At 50.4% G+C, this 22,914-nt stretch overlaps 1 protein-coding gene across 1 annotated transcript in view; it reads left to right on the top strand.

The window, feature by feature from the left end:
* Positions 1–22,914, top strand: part of Nfatc2 (nuclear factor of activated T cells 2) — a 113,902-nt gene that overhangs the window by 57,132 nt on the left and 33,856 nt on the right. Inside the window, exons 4-6 of the mRNA XM_027423325.2 lie at positions 1,267–1,469; positions 2,418–2,590; positions 14,227–14,367. Of these exons, the coding sequence (XP_027279126.1) occupies positions 1,267–1,469; positions 2,418–2,590; positions 14,227–14,367 (517 nt within the window). The remainder of the gene's footprint in view (positions 1–1,266; positions 1,470–2,417; positions 2,591–14,226; positions 14,368–22,914) is intronic.

Here is a 22,914-nt window from a genome sequence, read left to right on the forward strand (position 1 = left end):
GGTTGTATATTGATGGGTGCATGACTGGGCCATGGGGTGTCTATTGTCAAATTTGTGTGCTGAAACTCCAAAGCTCCTTTAAAAAAAAAAAAAACATTTTTTTTTGAGACAGGGTTTCTCTGTGTAACAGCCCTGGCTGTCCTGGAATTTTCTCTTTAGACCAGGCTGGCCTCAAACTCACAGAGATCTGCCTGCCTCTGCCTCCTGAGTGCTGGGATTACAGGCTTTCACCACTACCACCCAGTGTAATTCCAGAACTCTTTATGGTAGTAGCATGAAGTTAGAGGTGGCTATTAGAGGTGGGCCTCAGCCTCGTCACCTTTCCTTGTGGATGGTCTTCAAGAGTGTTTATACACTCCACAGGCTGGCTGACTGCCTGCTATGTGTGACGTGTATTTTCTTCTGGGCTTTAATTAATTTTGACTTGATTGATTGCACTGTTGTCTTGCTCTTTATTTTTTAAAAGTATAAAATCAATCTGTGCAAATTGGGGTATTGGCTTGTGAAAAGTGAGTTCTGTCTACAGATGTTCTTAGATGACCTTGATGACCTTTGTCAACAAGAGCTGTGTGAGTCTCTAGGCCTCTCCCTTCCTCCCTCCCTGCCTCCTCTCTCTCTTACTCTCTATCTCTGTCTCTTGGAGACAAGGTTTCTTTGTGTAGCTCTGGCTGTCCTGGAACTTGCCCTGTAGACCAGGCTGGCCCCAAACTCACAGAGATCCACCCGTTTCTGCCTCCCGAGTGCTGAAATCAAAGATGTGTGCCACCACTGCCTCCGCCAGTAATTACTGGAGTTGTGCTTTTTGTCTGTCTGTCTGTCTGTCTGTCTGTCTGTCTGTCTGTCTGCCTGCCTGATCACTGGAGCTGTGCTTTTCTTTCTTTTTTAAAAAGATAATTTAACTTTATTTTATGTGCATTGGTGTAAAGGTATCAGATCCCCTGGAACTGGAGTTTCAGACAGGTGTGAGCTGCCATGTGGGTGCTGGGAATTGAACCCAGGTCCTCTGGAAGAGCAGCCAGAGCTCTTAACCTCTGAGCCATCTCTCCAGCCCCTCAGCATCCATTTTAGAGATCCCTGTAACTTATTTGAACAGTCACTCTGGTTGGACACCAAGGCTGCTTCTGGTCATGCACTCATCCAGGCCATAAGAAACGCCACACTCTGTCACTGCCCATGTGTTTCTCTGATCTTCTCTGGTGGTCAGACTAGAACAGTCTCACCAAATAAATAAATAAATAAAGATTTTTTTTTTTTTGCCTCCCTTAGCTCCACGGCTACATGGAGAACAAGCCTCTGGGGCTTCAGATCTTCATTGGGACAGCCGATGAGAGGATCCTTAAGCCACACGCCTTCTACCAAGTACACAGGATCACGGGCAAAACCGTTACCACCACCAGCTATGAGAAGATTGTGGGTAACACCAAGGTCTTGGAGATCCCCCTGGAGCCAAAGAACAACATGAGGGCCACGTAAGGCTGACAGGGGCTTCCTGGGGATGTGAGCAGGGCCTGAGTGACAGGACTGGGGGCATCTCAATGTGGGTACCACAACAGCCATTGCTGGTTACTGTCCCATCTTGGGCCCACCTATATGTTTTTCCTTTGAAGAAGAGTTATATGAAAGCTAGGCATGGTGACACATACCCTCAATCCTAGTGCTTGGGCGTGTGGATGGAGACAGGAAATTCTGGAGTTTGTAGCTAAAACCAGGCCAGCCTGGGCTACATGAGACCCTGTTTCAAAAAGTAAAACAAAAACAAAGACCGATGGGCCCTAAAGAAAATTCCAGTGACAACACAGAAGGTCACCCATGTAGCACTTCTACCCACATGGCACATTCGTGTTGGCATCAAAGAACCCTTTATGAGGAAATAGACTCAGGCCTGCAGGAGGCCTGGGGAGGGAGGGTACAAGGTCGCAGGGCACTGGCCGTGCTGTCCCCATCACTAGCAGGGTCCACTTTCCTTCCTCTCTCCTCTGTCTCACACCACAGCCCCGAGTCCTTTGAGAGGTGGTCAGTCATGCCCTTGGCTTTTACAGACCTTGGTGAGCATTTCCAAAGAGCAAGGGTGCTTTCTTGTTTGTGGAATTCAACAGACCTGGATACTCTCATATTTGTGGACTAGCCCTGGCCAGTTCTTCCAGATTTCCTGGTGCTTTTAAGAATAGAAGCCTCGATGAGGAAAACTTCCCCAGAGAAACAGTCTCCACTGGGGAGATGATCTAAGCACCTTATAACTTTTTTTTTCTTTCTTTATAAAAATTCGACCTCTTGGTTCTGGTTCTAATACCCCAGGGGGATATGCAAGTCCCTGTGGCTGTGGGGAGGATGCATTTGGTTGGCCACCTCAGGCAGGTTTGTGGGTGATCTTTTCCTCAGTGAGACCTTTCTTATGACCGGGGCTCTCCCCTATGCAGCATCGACTGTGCAGGCATCCTGAAGCTTCGAAACGCCGACATCGAGCTGCGGAAGGGCGAGACAGACATCGGCAGGAAGAACACGCGGGTGCGCCTGGTGTTCCGCGTCCACGTCCCGGAGCCCAGTGGCCGAATCATTTCCCTGCAGGCGGCGTCCAACCCCATTGAATGCTGTAAGTTAGGCCTCAGGGCTGTGAGTTTCTGGGGGAAGGGACCACACATGAGCATCTGCCCTGGGCAGGTGGCCTGCAGGAATCCATGGGACTTGCAAGGACACACAGTTGGTCTATAGTGACAGAGGGCAGAAACTGTACCCGGGGAGGTATTGGTCTTTGCTTCTATTTGCTTTTGTGGAGACTTCTGTGGCCTCGTGGGAAATAAAAAATAAGGACAGCTAATGGGAGCTGAGAGGAGCTGATGGCTTTGTTTAAAAGATTAAAAAAGTGTAAATATTGCTGTGGTCTTCTGAGGTGCAGACACATTTGCAATTAAGTTCCTGGAACACACATTCCCTTCTTTCTCTTCGCCCTCCCTCCATTCAACAGGACTCTCAATAGCATGGCTCTGGCTTTGAGCCGCAGCCCTGCAGATGCAGTGGGAAGCACCTAGCCATGTGCTCACAGCAGCCTCAGGTCACTTGCTGCGGTCATCATACCCATTTCACAGGTTAGAGGATTGAGTTTCCAGTGCCTATGCCCGGAAGAGGAGGGGCTGGGACTGGAGCTCCATCCAGAGCCTTGCAGTCAGCAGTGGTGTTCCAGTCTTCATCTCATCTCTGCCTGCTGATTGAGGTCTGTCTAGGATCGAGGTCAGGGGTCATGCCAAGGGTTGGGCATCCACAGAACAGTAAGACATTCTCTGTGCCCAAGAAGCTTATAGTCTATAAGCTTACAACCCCAAAGATGGTTGTAAAGTTAGAGAAAAATTTCAAGCCTGGTGTGAAGTTTCTGAGAACTTCCCTTGAGAAAGATGATGAGCATGACGCCTGGCTGGGTTCTGCCAGTCTTCACATGTGCATGTATGACTATATGTGTGTGGTACTGGGTATTGAACCCAGAGCCTCATGCATGCTAGGCAAATACTCTACCACCAAGCTACCTCTCCAACAGGTTTTTTCCCCCCTCTTTGAGACAGGGCTTCTCTGTGTAACCTTGACTGTCCTAGAACTGGCTTTATAGACCAGGCTGGTCTTGAACTCACACAAATCTGCCTGCTTCTGCCTCCCGAGTACTGAGATCAAAGGTGTGTGCCACTACCACCTGGCTCATCTCCAACAGTTTTAAAAAACATTTTTTTTTTTAAATGAAGAGACGGTCTTGCTAAGTTTCCCAGTGTGGATTTGAACTCTCAACCTTCTTACCTCCTGAGCAACTGGGATTTTAGGCCTATGACACACACAGGGTCAGATATCTGTTATGCTTTTGAAAGTTTAGTCATTCTTTTAAAAAGAATAAAGGAGAGGAAAGCAAACATTGTTTCAGGGATAAAAACTGTTTGTTTGGCTCTTCCAGTCTGTCTTTAAGGTAATTTTATGTCATAAACATGTTTCGAGTTAAATTGCTTTCAAGACCATCTCATTTGTTATTTTACTGGGCGTGGTAAAGGCTGACTCCGCTGTTGTTTGTCAGTTTCCTCCAGAAGCCAGGGAAATGGTAGGAATGGGGAAAATGGCTGGCTGAGTGGGAGCAGACAATAGGGTGCAGTGGAGACTGGGGACCAGGGGTACCCTGACCTTCTCAGTAGGCAGCTGTGAACTGACGGCAGCCGTGTTCTCATGTGGAAACACGGTCTGTATGTCCAAAGCTGATTTTTAAAAGATTAAACAGGAATAAAAAAATTCCTGGCTTAAAAAACAGCAATTGGGGAAGGCTTAGGCCCAAAGGTAGAGCCTGCCTTTAGCATGTAGAAGGCAGTTCTGGCTTCCTGGAACATTCACCTGCAGTACTGATAAAAACGGCAGTAAGTTCAAGAGACTCAGAGAGCCAGGCAGAACCTTTGAGAGGCTTCTGCTTATCTGAGTGGTCTTAAGCCGTGAATGAACAGAGGGAGAGAGTGCAGGACCATTTGCTCTAAGGAAGTACAGAAGGACTGACCGCCAGGGCCGGAAGCAAGGTCAGAGGGCATGGGCAGTACTAATGGAAACCAGCAAAGGGCCAGTGGGAGCTGTGGCTTAGCCAGGCAAAGCTGGGGCGCTGGGGAACTTGTAGTCAGCATTGGGAGACCAGAGCCACCAGCAGGGAAGGAGAGACACAGGTGACAGCCACCTTCTCGCCCCTGTTCTCCGGCCTCAGGAGTGCCCCTGTCCTGTTTGGGTTCAAATGTCTCAGGATTGTTCTAGAAGGAAACATAGACTCCTCCTTTGTGATTTTTGGAGGCACTGAGCAGACAGGGCTCTCCTCTTTCAGGATGAGACTGTGGTCGGTGGCAGGGCAGGGGAGAGGATGTCTGTCAGTCCCGTCTGCTCCTCTGGGCTCCTTAAGCCAGTGTGTCTGACATCACTCTGAAGCCTTCTGGAGCCTTGGTGAAACACGTGTGCCTTCTGCAAAGTTGTTAATGCATCTTAAAATCCTTTGAACCTTGCAAATCTGTCAGTTCCCTGCCCCTTTCAGCCACCTCATCTTCTCCTTTTGACAGATAAGGAGGCCAGCCTTTCTTGGTAAAGTGATTCACCATTTTACTCAGTAGCAAAGCTGGAGTTCCAAACTTTTCAGTTCTGCGAAATAACTTTCTTTAGGCTTCTCTGGTGCAGTTTTTCTGGAAGAGCCATCCTCAGCTGCTGGCCAGCCACTGTCCCTCACCTCTAGTCCTCTGTTGGTTTTTATTTTCTGCTTTGTTCTATTCTAGACCCATGCAAGGATGCTCCATAGGAGTTACTTTGGCTGGTATGGCTTGGTTTATAGCCTGTAGGGAGATAATGAATACATATTGACAATTAGTGACTCACACCTGTGGACACAGAAGGGGAGGATAAATATTTATTGTCTAATAGACTTTACACCATTGGGAGGATGAGCTGGTAAGAAAAACAGAGTGGGCTGGTCCATATTTACAAGGCTAACTTATTTATTTTGGAACGGTGCCCCCATGCCCCAGCTTGGGGGACAAGAGCATGCTCGTGAACATACCGATGGACGCCGCTGTTTGGAATGTGGTCTTGTTGCCTGTTGGGTTTCTCCCTGCTGGACCCCAGTCTTAGGGGCCACAGCTCCCTGCTGCACGGCCTGACACCCTGACACCTAGAAACTCAGCATCCAGGTATTTCCCAGGCTCCTGCCCAGTGGTCTCAGCTGTGACTCCACCTCTGCATAAGGGAAAGCTTGGCTTCACCCTGGACTAAGTCCTCGGGCTGTCTGAGCAGTGGCCACACAGTGGCTTAAGCCTCTGACATTTCTGCTTCCCTAGATGTGGGACCAGAAGCCTGCCATGAGGTTGCCCTGTTGGAGGGACGCACCTCACACATGTCTCTGCGTTCACCTCTGTGTGTGTATGGCTAAGGTTTCTGCCTCCATCTTTTGGGGTCCTTTTTACATCTGCTGGTGTCTCCCTCAGTTCTGTTACTGATGAAGACATAGGCCCCACCCCAGGCCTGGGTCTGGTCCCCCCCATTTTTAACTTACTCACATGCAAAGAGCCTACTTGCAAATAAGCCCATTCTGGGTTATCAGGTGGGCCTGGGGTGGGGCGAGGTGGTCACGTTAGCCACAGCCCTTCCTGATGTGGTCCTCTGCTTCCAGATGCTCCACAGCTCCCAGGGGGCTGAGTCTTCCTCCTCTTCCTCTTGGTTTGTTTGCTGACTGCTCCACACAGGCGGCAGGTGCTCAAGCCTGACTGAACCCTAGAATCATGTGTGTGTCAAAAACACATGCACACGTGCATACATACACATACATATACACAAACAACACACATATACATGTATAAATAACACATAACACACACATAAATAACACATGTGCGCACATGCATGTATACATATACACATACACATATAAACAACACTAATGCACACACACGTATAAAAGCCTATATATACTAAATATACATATATGCCTATACATACATAACACATGCATGCTTGTTCACATGTGCATATACATATAAACACACATATTTACACATATGCACACATATACATTCATAGACATATGCAGATACATAATACACATACACACATACATATACACATACTTAATTACATATACACATACACACATAAACACATACATATTACATGTCTATATGCACGCACACACATAAGAACTTACATGCTACATGTACACGTGCAAACACATTCACACACATAAATACATATGTACATATACATGTGTATACGTACATAAATGTACACATTTACATGCATACATATGTACAAAAACACATACATGTGCCCATGTACACACATGTACGTATGTACACACATAAATGCACACATTTGCGTGTAAACATACACACACATAAAAATGCATAAACATGTACATGTGTACACGCATACACACAGGCACACACAAGCACACATATACGCTCTGTCTCCATTTAGGCTGTGGTCTTGGAATGAAGACTTTTAGGGAGCCCCCCCCCCCAGGGTCTGAACTCGTGGCCTTGCTCCCTCCCTGCCCCTTACGTAGCTGGTTAACTCCTGACACACAGGCTCCTGGTAGAGAAAGCAGAGGCCTTAGGTCCTTCTTTGAGCACTGAGTACCACATCCTTCATGCCCCTCCTGCAAGGCCAGGGCAGGTGTTTTGGGGCTTGTCACCAGGACTGGTCTAGGACATTGAGGAAGCGAGGGGAGATGTCTTCAGAGGCTTCCCAGTGGGCTGGGAAATAGAGAGACGGTGTGTGTGGTGCTGGCAGCCGGGACCCGAGTCCCTGTAGAGCCTCCATCTGTGACACACTGCAGCCCTACTCAAAACTGCAGGTTCTCTCTGTGACTGGCAGTTTCATCCCGACAACCACATTTCAGGAAACGCCTAAAGCAATTGTACACCAGGCCCTGCCCACCCAGGGCGCAACATGAATCCACTTTGTTCCTTCTGCAGAGTGGGAGGGAGGTGTGGGCTTGTCTCTCTGACACATGCATTTCCATTGAGGTGTAATGAAGAAACAGTGGGTTACACAGAGGTGTCATATAGTCTAGTGACTTTTGGCAATGGCAGACACCCCCATCGCCACCATTCCAACCAAGACACAGAGCACTTGGCCGTGTCAGTTCCCTCTCAGTCCCTCAGCTGCTGCCTCTCACTGGTTTGCTGCTGTCACCAATGATGGACATTGCCAGCTCTGCGACTGTGTAGAACAGAAGGAATGTACAGAGTGTGTGCTTTGGGGTTCTGCTGTTTTCTCCCAGTATTCTGCTCCTGAACCTCTTCCTGCTGCTTGATTCCATGGTTTACCATGGTTGGCTGAGCAGTACTCAATTGTTGGAATACAATGGCTTAGTTATCAGCAGCGGGTGCTGGCCTGCCCCACAGTCTGCATGTCAGGGTAAAGACAGCAGCGTTCTTTCGAGGACAGAGGCTTTCATTTTCCCGGTAACTACCCTGAGAAGGTACTGCTGGGTCCTCAGCTGTCACACATTCTCACTTATGTACTTTTTATTTCCCATTGCAGGGTGCTTGAATGTCTCCTTTGAGACCCTGCGTATAAGAAAAAAAAAAATCACACCCTGGGAGAGGGTACACAGGTCAAACCTCTGTCAGCCTCTGCTGCCCAAGATACTTGTCAGCAGTGACCCAAGATCACTTTGAGTGATGCCAGGGGCCACAGGAGGCTGAGAAGTTTGGAATGGTGTTTAGGAGTCTGTTCAGGACCCAGAGACCTGGGATCAAATCCAGCCTCTGCTACTTACTGACCATTTAGTCCCAGAGAAGCTACTTAATGAGCCACGCCTCAGTTTCCCTGTCTGTAAAATAGGAGTAATTACACCCCACTTGCTGGTGTGTGGTTAAGTGCATGTGTATGACATAATAGCACTGCTGTGGTCACAGTTGTAACCCACTCACACCCTGTGATGGTCCAGGGTGAACAGGTCACCTGTGACAGGCCTGTGGCCCTACAAAGCAGATTTAACTATGCCTCTGGTTATTGCCACATCATCACAGGGAGACCACAGCCTGGGAAACAGCAGGTGCATGTGAGCTTTCAGCAAACACGGGGAAGCACAGTGGGCCACACACCTTGCCACTCAGGAGAAACCAGGCTACCAGCTGGAGGAGGAGTGGGCAACCAGGCAGAAGTTGCCAAGAGAACTGTTGTGCTAGGAGCCTAGACCCCAGGGCTTTCCTGATGACACACACATTCTCTCTCTCTCTCTCTCTCTCTCTCTCTCTCTCTCTCTCTCTTGTCTGTCTCTGTCTCTATCTTTCTCTCTCTGTCACACACACACACACACTCTCTGTGTCTCCCTCTGTCTCTGTCTCTGCCTTTCTCTCACACACACTCTCTGTGTCTCTGTCTCTGTCTCTGTCTCTGTCTCTCTCTCTCTCTCTCTCTCTCTCTCTCTCACACACACACACACACACACACACTAGCCCTTTCCCGATCCGGCCACCTAGCACCAGGCAGACAGAGCCACCCTTGACAGACTGCCCACAGTGTGCCCATGGACTTTCATGTGCCAGCCTCTCTCCAGCCTCATCACCCCATGGGCTCCTTGCTTCCCCATCCAGGAATATTGGGCCATATTTGCTGAGCACTGATATGTACCAGGGAGCCAGGCAGGCCTGATCCTCAGAGCCCATCCCCTCAAAGGCTGAAGTTCAGGAAGACTGGCTGCTTATTGCAACCCTAGCTTGCATAGGAAGGGCCTAAAGCCCCAGCTCTCTTCTCTGTCTCAGTAGCCTGGGCCTTTCAGTGCCTGGGGAACCCATCAATCAACTGGGGTTCATGCAGCCTCTAGGGAGAATCTTGTTAAATACAGAGATGTTTGTGAATGCCCATGGTGCTGGAAGGAGAAAAATCAAGGTCAGGCCAGGAAATAAGAGCAGCGTGGTCTACAGCTGGTGCCATGTGGAAGGGATGGTCAGGTAGGGTAGGAACTTCCGTACACCGTAAGTGCTGTCCCCTTTCTACATGAGGAGACTGAGACCACTGGGGTCACATGGTAGCACAATCCCCACTAGAGGAAAACCTTTAGGGATGATGCAGTGAGTGGTCACAGAGAGCCTGGGGTTGGATACAACAGCTCCTTCTGGCCCAGCTTGGATCTACTATGCCAGGATGCTATTCGAAGACAGGACCCTGGGGTCACGTAGTCAGGGGAGGCCAGTTTGGGCCAGTTCACCCTCACTGGGGAGGCAGAGGCACCTCTGGCCTGTGCTGGGTGACAGCTTCCCACAGTGGGCTCAGTCTGAGTCCTTCAGTTGGGGTCCAAACCCTTTTCATCTGTCCCTCTTACACACAAGCTTTCAAGTGTGTCCCTTGACAATGTCCCCAACGCTGCTCTTTGGGCTCATGGCATTCAACAATAGAAGTAAATGCAGTTAACACCCATGGAAAGAAACACCCAGAGAGATGGAGCGATTTGCTGGGGCCCAGATGCTAGATGTCATGGAGCTAGACTTGGAACTCTGTAGGCGCATTGCAGCATCCTCATACTGACAAAGGGCCCTCATCTCTTAATGTTATGTACATCATACAGTATGAAAAAACCCATACTTATGACATGCCAGAACCCGAGGTCCCCTCTGTTGTAATAATTGTTCCATTCTGACAGAACCATGGTTCTGCAGAGACACCTTTCCCAGCCAACCTCTCCTGTCTCCCTCTGGAGGCTCCTTGGCCGCTCACCCTAAAGTCGTGGAAATGGACCTGTGAGTTTTCCCTCAAGATCTCTGAGTTGTTCACTGTTTGGCTGCAGGTCAGTATTGACACTGAGAAGAGTGAACCACTGCGCCCAGTGGATTCAGAACTTGTAAACATATGAGACTCTGAGACAGTTTGTGAGGTGTCAGAAGTTGGAGGGAGCAGCATTGAGACCTGGGGCCACCTGGAAGCTTAAGCAGGAGTCTGGGTCTGGATTGTCCCCAAGCTGGAGCCAGTTCACAAGGATGGATTTGAACCTAGGCAGTGTTTGGTTGGAGAACTATAGTCAGGAGCATCGGGATGACTTGGAAGCTCTACATAGCTGGACGGGAGCCTCAGGGGCTGATTGGAGCAGTGGGAGAGAGCCCAGGACACCCAGGCTTCCTGAGAGCCCTCTTCCGTCCTGCATGTTGCTCTAATTAGCAGCAGTAGCTGGTGGAAGTTGCATCAGGCAGAACTGCGGGCCTCAGGAGGGCTGTTCTAGCTGCCACTCACCTCTCCTCAGTTCCTCTTTCGGAGGCTAATTGGACTGCTTTGCTTTGCTGAGGGGTTCTCCAAGGACTGGGGTACTGCCTGGGAGGAGATCCCCCTGTCCTCAGGTGGCCTCTGCCACATGGAACTGAGCCCTGAAGCATGTGTGAGAAGTCACGTGGGAAGACGGATAAAATACACACTTCTGGCCTCTGCCTAAGATACGCAGATGGATACAGGGACCCCAGGGAGTGGTCAGGCATCTCTGGATTTCTAGTAAGCACTGCCTCAACCTTACACCTCTGCAGATTCTGGGAGGCCCCTTTAAGAAGCCCTAGTGCTCAGAGTCAGCAAACCTGCCTGGAGCTCAGAGGCTCCAGAAGGGAGCCTCTGAGAAGCATGGAGACACTGGTGTCTCCTAGGAAGTTGCACCCTAAATGCGGCCTACCCCATAAGGGGACTCACTGTTCCACATAGCTGACAGGAGTGCACATTCCAGCTTATTGAGACGTGATCACGTACTGCCACCGGCCACATGTTTCTGGTCATGTTAAATTTGTCCTTCCGTGCCTGATTCTTTTTATGTGCAACAGCACTGTCAAGGTGTCGGTCCTCTGCTCCTTTTCCTGCTGGATAATATTCTGGAAGGGCGTGCCACCTTCTGTTCACTCACAGACCCACCCTGGACATGTTGGTTGAGATGAGAGAGTGTGCCAGCGTGTTCTAACCATGTCTGTGTGTACATATGATCTGTAGGAAGCTTACCTGTGAAACAAGCACTGTTATGATGCCACAGAGTAGGCCTTTGAGGCTCAGAGAGGTAAAACGACTTGTCCCCAGGGTCATTAAGCCAAAAAACAGCAGATGCAGGACAATCCCACACAGCAACAATGACTGTGGTCACCTGGGACTATTAAGATTGTCTTCTAAATAACCTCAGCTGGGGTGCCCCCAGCCAGACTCTTAAGTCAGAGTCTCTACAGCTGCAGCTCTTAGCTAGGAGTGACTTTGTGCCCACTTCTTCCCCAGGGGACCCCAGCCATGTATGCACACATTTTGGGGTATCATAGCTGGTAGATGGGGCACTACTAGCATTCAGTAGGGAGAGACCAGAGACTTGGGGTGCTGTTGAATATTCTAGTTGTACATGGATTGGCCCCACAGTAAAGCTGGAGACACCGAGCCTGCGAGTCTAATTTCAGAAGCCTGGTGGGCTGCTGGGCTGGTTTTCTGTTCAGTATCGCTGTGGGCTTGCACACATGTGTGCAGAGGGCCTGGGGAGGAGCCAGAGGCTCATCTTTCTCATTCAATCCCATTGGGAAGGCTTGGTCACCTTGTGTGTGACACTAAGACCTCCAGGAAGCTGGCTTGCTGTCTTCACGTTTTTGTTAGACACCATTCCCTTCAGAGGGAAGGAGGTACCATTTCAGATGTGGTGGTTGCTGCTGCTGCCTGCAGGAGACCTGGGGATGTGCAGAGAGGAGGCTGCTCCAGCCCCGGGTGTTTGCACAGTACATGGTGATTCACGGCAAGGCTCCCACCCCTCGGAGAGCTCGCCCAGCCTGGCCCTGGCCTGGCTGGCTGCAAGCCCTTGGCTAGCCTCCCCAGTAGCAATGACTCAGGTTTTCCACCTGTAAAGTGGGAGGGGTGGCTCTTGCTGGCATCCTATCACCAGCAGCCCCTACCACACCCCCACCCCTACTCCATCAAAGGCAAGTCTGAGAAGCCGCCTCTGTAGCTGCTGTTTTCACTGCTAGTAAACCTGCCTTAGCAGTAGCTCAATTAAAAACCAAGGGGCTTCCATACTGAAAGTCAGGCTTAATAATGCACCCATGTGGGAGGAATTAGCAGTTTTATCCCTGGCTCCTCAAAAGTCCTGGAGCCCACAGGCAGTGGGGTGCTATGTTGCCTTTGAGCACTGAGCCAGGCATCAGGATCACAGGGCTGGGCAAGTCACTGGGAAGTGGGTGGAAGCCTTGGAAGTCCCTAAGTGCACCTGCTACCCAGTACAGCTCCCCAGCCCTGGGGACAGAGGAAGAGGGGGTGATATGTACCATGACATGGAAGGAAAGGGTTAAGCCTGGGCCTCACAAGGCTGCTGCTCAGGCTCCTGGCTCCCGGATGAGGAGGTCCGGGGGCCCTGGCATGGAAAGACCTGGCCTTCTGCCCAGCTCTAAGCTCTAGGACAAGAGCCAGAAGCTCAAGCTGACTCACCAGGAAGGCAGGGCTGTGGAGGGAGAGAGGGAGGGGCCTCAGGGAGTAGGAAGGACCTGGCTGCAGCTAGAGTTCCCCTGTCACCTCGCTGGTGATGCACCTGCTTCACTCTGTTCATTGTCTCCTGCAGCCTGCCTTCCACAAAGGGTGAGGGGTTGCTCCAGGTGCTGGGCCTGCTGAGGAGAAGGGTTTCCATCTCAGCCGGGTGGGGACCAGTCCATAGCTCAATGTGAATCTCTGTTTTCCACACCCTCTGCAGGCTGCTGTGAGCACTTGAACATATTTTACTGGCAGAGAATGTTGCGTAGGTCTGTCCTGCCCCAGCTTTCATTCACTGTGGATGCCCTGAAGTGTGTGCAGAGATAGGAAGGACCTGCCTGCCTGAACTCAGCCGCCTCTAGCCCCTCTCTCCTGGGGATGAGAACAGCTCCCATGCGGCCTCTGAAATTGAGCCTTTCTCCAGAGAAGGGTTAAGCAGGAAGGAGCAGAGGAGACAATGAGTTGGGGGGGCAAAGAAGTGGGAGTATGGACCAGGGAATCTCCCAGAGGAGGCCAGGCTGATGGGACCGAGGTGATGAGGGAGGGATAAGAGCCCAGGAAAGCACAGATGCTCAAAGGTGGGAGCATGCCTAAGAGGTTGCGAGGGCTGGTGCTTAGAAGTACAGTGCTTACCCAGAATGCCTGGGGACCTGGGTTCTACCCTCAGCACTGCAAAATATGCACATGTGTGCACACACTACTTATCTATGTATCTATCTATGCATGCATGCATGTATCCATCCATCCATCCATCCACGCATCTATCATCATCATCTGTCTGTCTACCATCTATCTATCTTAGAGAGAAAGACAGGGAGAAATAGAATGTTCTAGAAGTTCTAGAAACATGATGGGAACAAATGATGGCGGGGGACCCCTGGAAAAATGAAGCCTTAGGGACAGATCCTGGAGCTTGCAGCTTACAGTAAGAATTGTACACAAACTTCAGCTGGCTGCACCCCAAGTTCACATGAGGCCGTGAGTCTGGCTTGAAAAGTATAAATTAAAAAAAGCTTGAGCAATGGAGTTAAGGTTGTGGACTGGCCTGCCTCTGCACAAAGGAGAATGAGACCCAATCCGTCATGTCCCTGCCTCTCCTGCAGGGAAGACAGCCGGATTCAAGCAAGTAGTGCGTCGTGAGGGCAAATTGGCTTGAGTGGCTTGTGGCTCTTCCAAGGATGGGATGTTTGGAGGTCCCCACTTGGGTTTCCATCCCTGCCCTTTCTGCTGCATCTCTGGAGCAGATTTCTCTGGGTCACGGCGTTCTTTTCCTCTTGCCCACAGCTCAGCGCTCTGCCCACGAGCTGCCCATGGTGGAGAGACAAGATGTGGACAGCTGCCTGGTGTACGGGGGCCAGCAGATGATCCTCACGGGCCAGAACTTCACGGCTGAGTCCAAGGTTGTGTTCATGGAGAAGACCCCAGGTCAGTCGCTCCCTCGCTTTCTCCTGCTTCTCTGAGCCAGACAGAAGCGAGACTCACACTACACTCAGCCTATTGGGTAGCTTCCTGTTCTTCTGGCTGCCTCTCCAGTGACCCACAGCCACACAGGTCACCATTGATGTGGGGTGACATGCTTGAATTGCTCCTTGGCTGTTTCCGTGGAGACTAAACTTGTCCCCTCTCATCAACCTTGTTTCTGTTTTGATATATTTTTCTCATATAGGCAAACATTTAAAAAAGACCTTTTCCTATTTCTGAGAGGTGATGTTTTGCTGCTCTTAAGCAGGCTCTGGGTGTCTAGGTCATTGTGCAGTGGGCACTTTGACAGTGGGGTTTGTTGCATAGGAGAAACATGGGGAAAATGGGAAGAGGCTGAGCTGGAATGTGGGTGCCCTTTTGGAAATCTGAGTGTTGGGTTTGATGAACTCTGGACCTCCTTAGACAAACCAGGTCTCATCTATCGAAGGCAAGGTGTCTAGGAGCAGACAGCCATGGGGCCTAGATGGAGTGGCAGAGCCTCCCTCACTAAGGGTAGCGTTGAGGTCTCTGTTACAATCTTGTGATTAAATGACTCGTGGGATAGCCTCCAGCGGGGACATGGAGAGCAGCAAACAGATGTGGGAAGCCCCATTGCTGTCACAGCAGCAGGAGGGGACAGCAGAGCAAATTCTGTGAAAAGCCTGAGGTCTGAACAATGGGTGTGCATCTGAGGTAGGAAGCAAAAGTAAAAAAAGTGACCACATAGCCTGCCCCCAGGTGGGAGGGGCTTATGGTCATGTCCTTTTCCAGATACCATTGCTGGATAAGCATGGTGAATGGAGCATGTTCCCATTACCCCCGACTCCCCCACCTGGTGCTCCGAGCTCTGCCTTAGTCCTGATGACTGGAATGCCTGCACACATTGCCCAGTTTGTTCTGGTGAGGGCAGAATTGACCCTGGGGGCAAATCAGAATTGACCCTGGGGGCTTAGAGGTCGCTGGGGAGGTAGGAAAAGAAGAGAAGTGTTAGGGATTCTCCAACCTGGACAAACAAACCCATGTGGCCTGCTGCAGTGCTCTTACAGACCAGGGGCGGGCGGGAGGCAGGGCTGACCCACAGGACTCTGCTGGTCTCTCCACTTACACAGACACATTTTCGAGTCCCTATTTTCATTCATGTTTTTTGTTGCGTGAATGTGTGTCCCCATGCTTCCTGGTCTCTCTGAGCCTGGCTACAAACAGATGGGGTACATCCCACCGTAGGGTCTCATAGTGTGTTATCAGCCCATTTCCTTTTTATTGAGACTGTGTAACCCAGGTAGAGACATGGTTCTATTTGGTCTGGGTCCAAGGGTTAGTTACTTTTCTCTTTGCAGTGATGGCTACCTTAACAAAACAACTGAAGGAAGGGTTTGCTTTGGCTCATAGTTCAAGGGTCCAGCCCATCACAAGCAACTGGTCACTCTGCATCTGCAATCAGGAGATGGAGAGTCCTGAGGCTGGTGTTCAGCCCTGTTCTCCTCTTGGTTTGGTCGGGCAGTTAGGGTGGGTCTCCTATCCCATTTAACCTCGTCTAGACCACCCCTCACAGACACAGCTAGATACTTGCCTCTTAGCTGATTCTAGCTCTTGTCAAGCTGACAATATTAACCATCGCAGCACGGTGAGGTGCTAGGCCGCCTCAGTGGATGTGAGTAAGGGGAACTGTAACAGCGCGTTCTCCAGGTTGGATACATCTCCAGCATCAGGATGCTATTCTCGGGCCTGTTGTGAATACTGACAAGACAAATGTGGCTTTAAAGCACCATGAGGAGAGAAAGCTAATAAGATACAAATGTAGGTGACAGACCTTTTGTGGTAACAGGAACTAATAAGAAAAGACTGGACAATGGTACCTACTGAGTCCCTCTTGCTGGGGCTGCCAGCGAGTTCCAGGTGTCAGGTCAATAGCTTTGATGAGCGGCTTCCTGAATGAGTGAGGGAGTGCTGTCACTGGCTGTCACTGGACTTTCTGTGGACCACCAGCTCCCAAATAATAACACAGAGACTACTTACTAATTATGAAAGCTTGGCCTTAGCTGGGGCTTGTTCCCAACTAGCTCTTATAAGTTAAACTAACCCAGTTGTACTAATCTGTGTTCTGCTACGTGGCTTGGTTACCTCTCCTCCATACTGCAATCCCGTTTCCTCCGTGTCTGCCTGGCAAATCTCTCACCTCTCAGATTCTTCCCCCAAGTTCCTCTTTCTTACTGGAAGTCCCGCCTATCCTCTCCTGCCTAGCTATTGGCCATTCAGCTCTTTATTAAACCAATCAGAAGGCGCCTTGGCAGATGAAGTAAACAGAGACACGTCTTCATAGTGTATAAAAGTATTATCTGACAACAGTTGGCTGCTATGCAGCCCTCTCGGTTTCCAGAGCCAGCCACACTATGAAAAGTCAAGGTGAGCCAGTGCGAACAATCATGACGGCACATTTCCCATCTAACTCAGTGTGCTGAGTTATTATTATGCCATTATTATTAAGCAGACAGTCAAGGTCAAGACCGTCACCCGTAACGGTATGTAGCCTCAGGCTGTGGCTTGGCTTCCCTCCGTAAACTGGCACATCAGTCCCTTCCCTGGAGTAGGGGGTCATGTGGAAGTCATGTGCCTGCCCTGAGATCACAGCTTGTGGTCTTTGAACTCCTGCGGTTGTCTTTGTGGCCCTCCAGAGCTCTGGCCACATGCCTTGTGTGAGGCACATGTCTGTGTGTGGGTTTGAGTTAGACAAGCTTAGGAGAGGGGGGTGGGGCTGGTAGCTGCATGGTCCCAAGCCCAGGCTTTGAGGTCAGATTGTGTGATGGTTAGTTCTTAGTGCCACCTTGTCACAACATAGAATCACCTAGGAAGAGGGTTTGTGTTTGTTTGTTTGGTTTGGTCTTTCAAGACAGGGTTTCACTCTGTAGCCCTGGCTGTCCTAGAACTTACTCTGCAGACCAGGCTGTCCTTGAACTCAGAGATCTACCTGCCTCTGCCTCCTGATTGCTGGGATTAAAGGCGTGTGCCACCACACAGGTGGGAAGAGAGTTTTAGTGAGGAATTATCTAGATCAGGTTTACTGATATGTCTGTGGAATGTCATCCTAACTTGGCAGCGGGGGGGGGGGGGGGGGGGGGGTAGCCATTATGGGCAGCACCATCCCTTAGGCACAGGAGTGAAAAAAAGCTGGCTGCACATAAGGAACAAACAGGCAACTGACTGCACTGCTCCTCTGCTCTTGATTATGGATGCTGGGTTACCAGCTGTCTCAGGCTCCTGCCTCTGTGACCTCTATGAAATGACAGGCTCTGACCCATAATTCTTTCTGAGTTGCTTTTTATCAGAGTATTTTTCACAACAGCAGAAATGAAAGCATCCAGAGCTTGGTTGCCGTCCCACCCTGAGTAGACTACTGGACCTCTCTGAGAAAGGATTTCTTTTTGTCAAATGCAAGTGATTCACCATTCTGTGGAGTTGAGAAGATAGGAGGCAAGCACACAGGCTGGGATCTGCACACAGACAAGGCTGAGCCCATTGAGAATGTTCAAGAAGCATGAGCTGGGTGACCAGCTATCTCAGGCTCCTGCCTCTGTGATATCCATGAAATGACAGGTTCTGACCCATGATCGGAAGCCAAATAAGCCATTCTTTCCTTTTGTTATTAAACATTGCAAAGGAAGAATAAAGACAAGAGTTCACCCAAAGAGCTAGGAGACATTAAAAAGCAACAGTCACTAGTCTTGAGCCAAGTTCTGATCTAAGCATTTGCCCAGGCTAGCCAATCTGATTCCAATGATAGCCCTCCAAATGAGCTACTCTTCCCCAAGTTCTATAGTGAAACTAAGCACAGAGACCATTAGATGAAGGTCACACAGCTGGTTCCTGGTAGTGATGAGTCTTATGTTCAGGCAGTGTGGCTCCAGGGTCTATAAAAGCTCAGACTTGGGGTGATTTGTCTGAGATCCTTTGTCTCCCAAAGCATGGACTTGAACCAGGTTGTAGCAATGGAGAGCCCTGAGTTCTGCAGAGTTGTTGGTACAATAGCATTGCCGAGTCTTCCATACCAACACCAAGATCTCAGGGACCAGTGAGGCTTTCTGAGGCACCCTGAGTATCCCCTAAGAAGTGGGTTTCCCTGAGAGGGCTGTGTGGCTCCTGTCATCCCTAGCAGGGGGACCTTGATAATTTGCAAGGTGCAGAGCTTGCTCTTTTGACCCCGAGGGTTCACCGCCTGCAAGGGAGATCCATGTAACTAAAGTTGGTTTTTCCAAAACCGGTCCTGTGTCCATCTCCATGGACACTTGGCCAGTAGGCACAGCATGCAGGGTGGGGCGGCTGAAGTTTTCCAAGGCAGGGGAATCCCAGCTGCTGTTCTCATTAGAAAAGGTGACAGCTTCAGGCTAATCTTAGCAGCAGGGTTTGGTCATCGGCACCGGGAACCTCAGCATGCTTTTTATAGCTGTCCGCTAAAACAGGCTTGGCACTTTCCACCCCATCAGGAGGACAAGCTGAGGAGGTGGAAAAAGAGTGAGGAGAGGGGCCCCAGGGTGCTTGGGTTAGGAGAGCCCCATGTTTTGGAAAGTGTGGTCCTATTTATAGCGGCAGTCATAATAAGGATTATTATGAGTTTCGTACTATTTTTAATTCTTCATAGGACTTGCAGGGACCCGTGAGACTGCATCTGCCCATTCCTCCGATCTCAGCTGATCATCTCTCCCCCTGGTTTTCCTGGCTGCAAAGAAACCCTCTTCATTCTGTCTTCGGATGCTCCATGCTCCTTCATGCCCCAGGACCTTGGCATGCGCTGCTGGCTTTGTAATATTCTTCCCCTATTCCTACATGCATGGCGTCTTGTATTACTTGGAAGCTACTTTCCTTGAGAAGTGTTTTGCTCAAACCTTCATGGCTCAAACCCTAACTCAGTGTCATGTCGTCCTGGCCAATTGACATGCTTCGACCTCCAGGTGGCTTCCTGTGTCTGTCTGCTGTCTCTGGGACCCACTGGTTCCCACGCGAGACGGTTGGCTCCTTGGAAACAGGGACTTGATGTTTCTCCCTGCACTCTCAACTTCTGAAATAGTCTCTGTGCATAGTAAGTGTGTGTTTGTGTGTCTGTGTGTGTGTGTGTGTGTGTGTGTGTGTGTGTGTGTCACACTGAAGGAAAAGTGCCTTGCTATGCCCATTTTACAGACAAGGTGACTGAGGTATAAAGATAGAAAACTGGGGACCCTGGGTTAGCCAAGTGGGGAAAAGATCTGGAACCTGAGAGTACCATTTATCTGAGCTCTGGAGTGATTTCTCCTGTCATGCCAGAGGGACGGTTCTGTTCCCATGTGTTCTGCAAAATAAAAGATGCATAGCCTTCCAGGGAAGGTCAGGCTGGGAGGCAGGCTGTTCCTGCCCTCACTGGGAACCCTGGCCCCTGGCCCCTGGCCCTGGGCAGAGTCGGGGGTCCCAGCAAAACATTGCAAAACAGGAAAAAATCTAAGGACACAAAAACACAAGTGGTCTGGCTAAGGAGACAGGGTTGCCATGGCTCCAAGTGACTCTCAAGGCTGGCGCGATCCAGTGTTTTGGAAGGTTCCTCCATGTGACACGGGGTGTTGGAATTCTTTAGCTGGTAGGTCCTTTTTAATTCAGGCCCCTGGCCCCGGCCAAGCCACTCCCGGCTCTCTGTGTCCTGCGGGGGTGTAGGCTGGACACCGGCCCACATCGAATTACTCAGCGCTACATCTAAAATTTTTTGAAACCAGTTTCTTGTTTTGTTGGATGGTTTTCTTGGCGAGGTCTGATGGCAGAGACTCCCATCACCTGTCGAGAAAGCAAATTATTATTTTTTTTCAAGAGGAGTCGTAGGCGGTGGAATCCCCTCATTCCCACTGAGTCACCGAAGCCAGCATGACTCACTTTATTGCTCCCAGGTTCCCAAAGGCTCTGTCGTTTGGGGCTTTGTTTAATAAATAGAATTATGTATGTGCTTAAAATATATTTTGAAACATTTTTGCTCAGAAAGTATTTTTTTCCATGAATGAGCATGATGAGGAAATTCGAGGTACTTTATCAACAATCCCATGTGCACCTGTTCACCCTGGGGTGTGATCCTGGGGCCTGGGTGGGCTTCTCTGGACAGTACTGACCCCAGGCTGGGAGGAAACCAGACTCTAGGCTGGATGGCATGACTAAGGCTCAGGAGACCTTTGCCCTCGGTGACTCACTCAAGGCCGGTGTCATACACTCTCAACCCCCTCCAAAGACAAAGGCCAGACAGCAGCTCTGAAGCCTTGCTGAAGACAGAAAATGCATTCTTTTTCAGACAGCTGCATATGTGCCCGAGCCTCCTGCCTCCCTGTGCAGATCTGCTTCTTGAGGGAATTAAGCTGTCCCTTCTCCCGCTCGGGTCACTTTTCCTGAGAGGCGTCCTCACCCATGCACCCTCACTCTGTGTGGAGTCTTGGAAAGAGGCCTCACAGGAAGGCATTTCCTGGTTAACTTGAGCCAAAGGGTTTGTACCTTCAGAAATTGGCGGGATCAGGTGTGGCGGAACCAACACTTGGGAAGAGGGAACAGATGTGGCTGAGTTGGTGGAGCACTTGCATGCCATGCTAGAAGCACTGGGTAACATCCCCAGAGCGGGCTGATCGCTAATCCAGGCATGCTGGTACACCTGTGTGCCAGCCCTTGGAGGGCAAACACGGGAAGATCAGAAGTCCAAGGTTTCCCTTAGCTATGAACCAAGTTCTAAGCTCCTTGGGCTCCATAATACCCTATCCAAAAACATAAAAAAAAAATGGAAAACACATAATAAGAAAAAACAAACAAAAACCTGTCCTTGATGCCAACCATCTCTGTGAGCCACCCTGCTGGTCAGTGGCTTAGCTTTGGGAGTGTCTATCAAAGTCTGTCCTCTTCTGTGTCCTTGGGACTCAGTTTCCCAAACTCTAAAATGGGGTCATTAGTATTTTAGCATAATCAGGAGATGGAGACTGCAAATACAGGCAACAGTGGGTGCTCTGAAGGCATCGGCTGCCCTCCTGGGGGAGTTCTGACCTCTCCACATGGAGTCTATGAGGCAGGGCCCATTGCTTTCTTGGCCATCAGAATCATCCCTCCCAACACAGTGGACATTCTCTCCCTTTCACAGGGAGAGCCTTCAGATTCTGGCATTCTAGCCCAGCAGAGCTGGGGGGATGGCAGCTCCCTCCCTTCCCCCTCCACGGATGGGGGTGCTGAGTCACAGCCGTCCACAGACTTCCTTGAGGTGACAGAACTTATCAGTGGCGGGCAGGGCCCCAAACCCCAATTTCCTGGTTCCCAAAGTGCCTGGCAACTGCAGTCTGCAAAGTTGTCTATAGATGATGCTCAGCTCTGAGGACAGCGGCTGCAGGAGGGGTGGGGGCGAGCCAGAGCTCCAAGGGCCTCTGTGGAAGGCTGGCTTCTCTACTCACTTGGCCTCTGGGGCTTCCACATCTACCCTTGGGTATTTATTGAGCATCTACTGTGTGTCAAGGGTAGCATGACAGATAAGGCCCCTGCCGTGTGTGTGTGTGTGTGTGTGTGTGTGTGTGTGTGTGTGTGTGTGTGTGTGTGTGTAACACTTCAGGCTTGTTTATAAGCATGGCATGGAGTCTGCAAGAGGGCTGGGGGTGTAGGACACCTGCTTCCTGTGACCCTCAGACAAGCCTTGAGCTGCTCTCATACCTGCATCCCAGGCAGCAACAGAGGAACATGCATGCTTGTAGAAAGTGGAACTGATGTTCTGAAGTTCGAGTGTGTCTGCACACCCCCGCTTTCACTGGTAACATCTGGCAACTCTGGGCAGAGAGGTCAGAAAGGAACTTTCCAGAAGAGAGAGCTCTGAGGATCTGTCCAGGAGTTCAGCCCGCCATGGGGATGGGTTCAGTGGACAATGGGGTGAGGAGTGTGGGAGAGAGTCACCTCTTCTGGGGCCTGTAGGCATGGAGAGGAGTCTGGTTTTCTCCCCGAGGCAGGGGGACATTGGTGGAGGTACTCAGTGGAGCCTGTAATGTGGCTACTGTTTCAAGATTGTTCAGATGATCTTTAGAGCGTGGACAGGAAGAGGGCCGAGTGAATACTGGGAAACAAAAGGAAGAGGCACTGCCATAGTGGCCTGGAATGAGCCCGCCAAGCCAGCGGGGTCAGGAGAGAAACGGTGTAGGTGTCCAGTGGCTTCATCTGCAAATCTGTGTAAGTGTCACCATGAGATCCTATGTTAACGGGACACCCCTGACCTCCCTGAGTCTCCCTGGTAAACTGTGTCATGGGCTAGGAAGGGCCCACTTACACTGCTTAACTGTCATCAAGTGCAGACCAAGGTGACTTCAGCATCCTTCATTTAGCTGGTGCTTGAGTGCAGGGCAGGGGCTGCTTCAGGCCTGGTTTCCTAAGTGAACTGACACTTGGATTTCCTCCCTACACGTTCCAGCTCAGCAGCAGCTCAGGGCCTAAGTGCTCTGCATCAGCTGGCTCCTCCTGGAAGTGATGACACCACCCCCTCTTCCAGGCAGACAGTTG

Source organism: Cricetulus griseus, chromosome 6, assembly GCF_003668045.3.
Source record: "Cricetulus griseus strain 17A/GY chromosome 6, alternate assembly CriGri-PICRH-1.0, whole genome shotgun sequence".
NCBI lineage: Eukaryota > Metazoa > Chordata > Mammalia > Rodentia > Cricetidae > Cricetulus > Cricetulus griseus.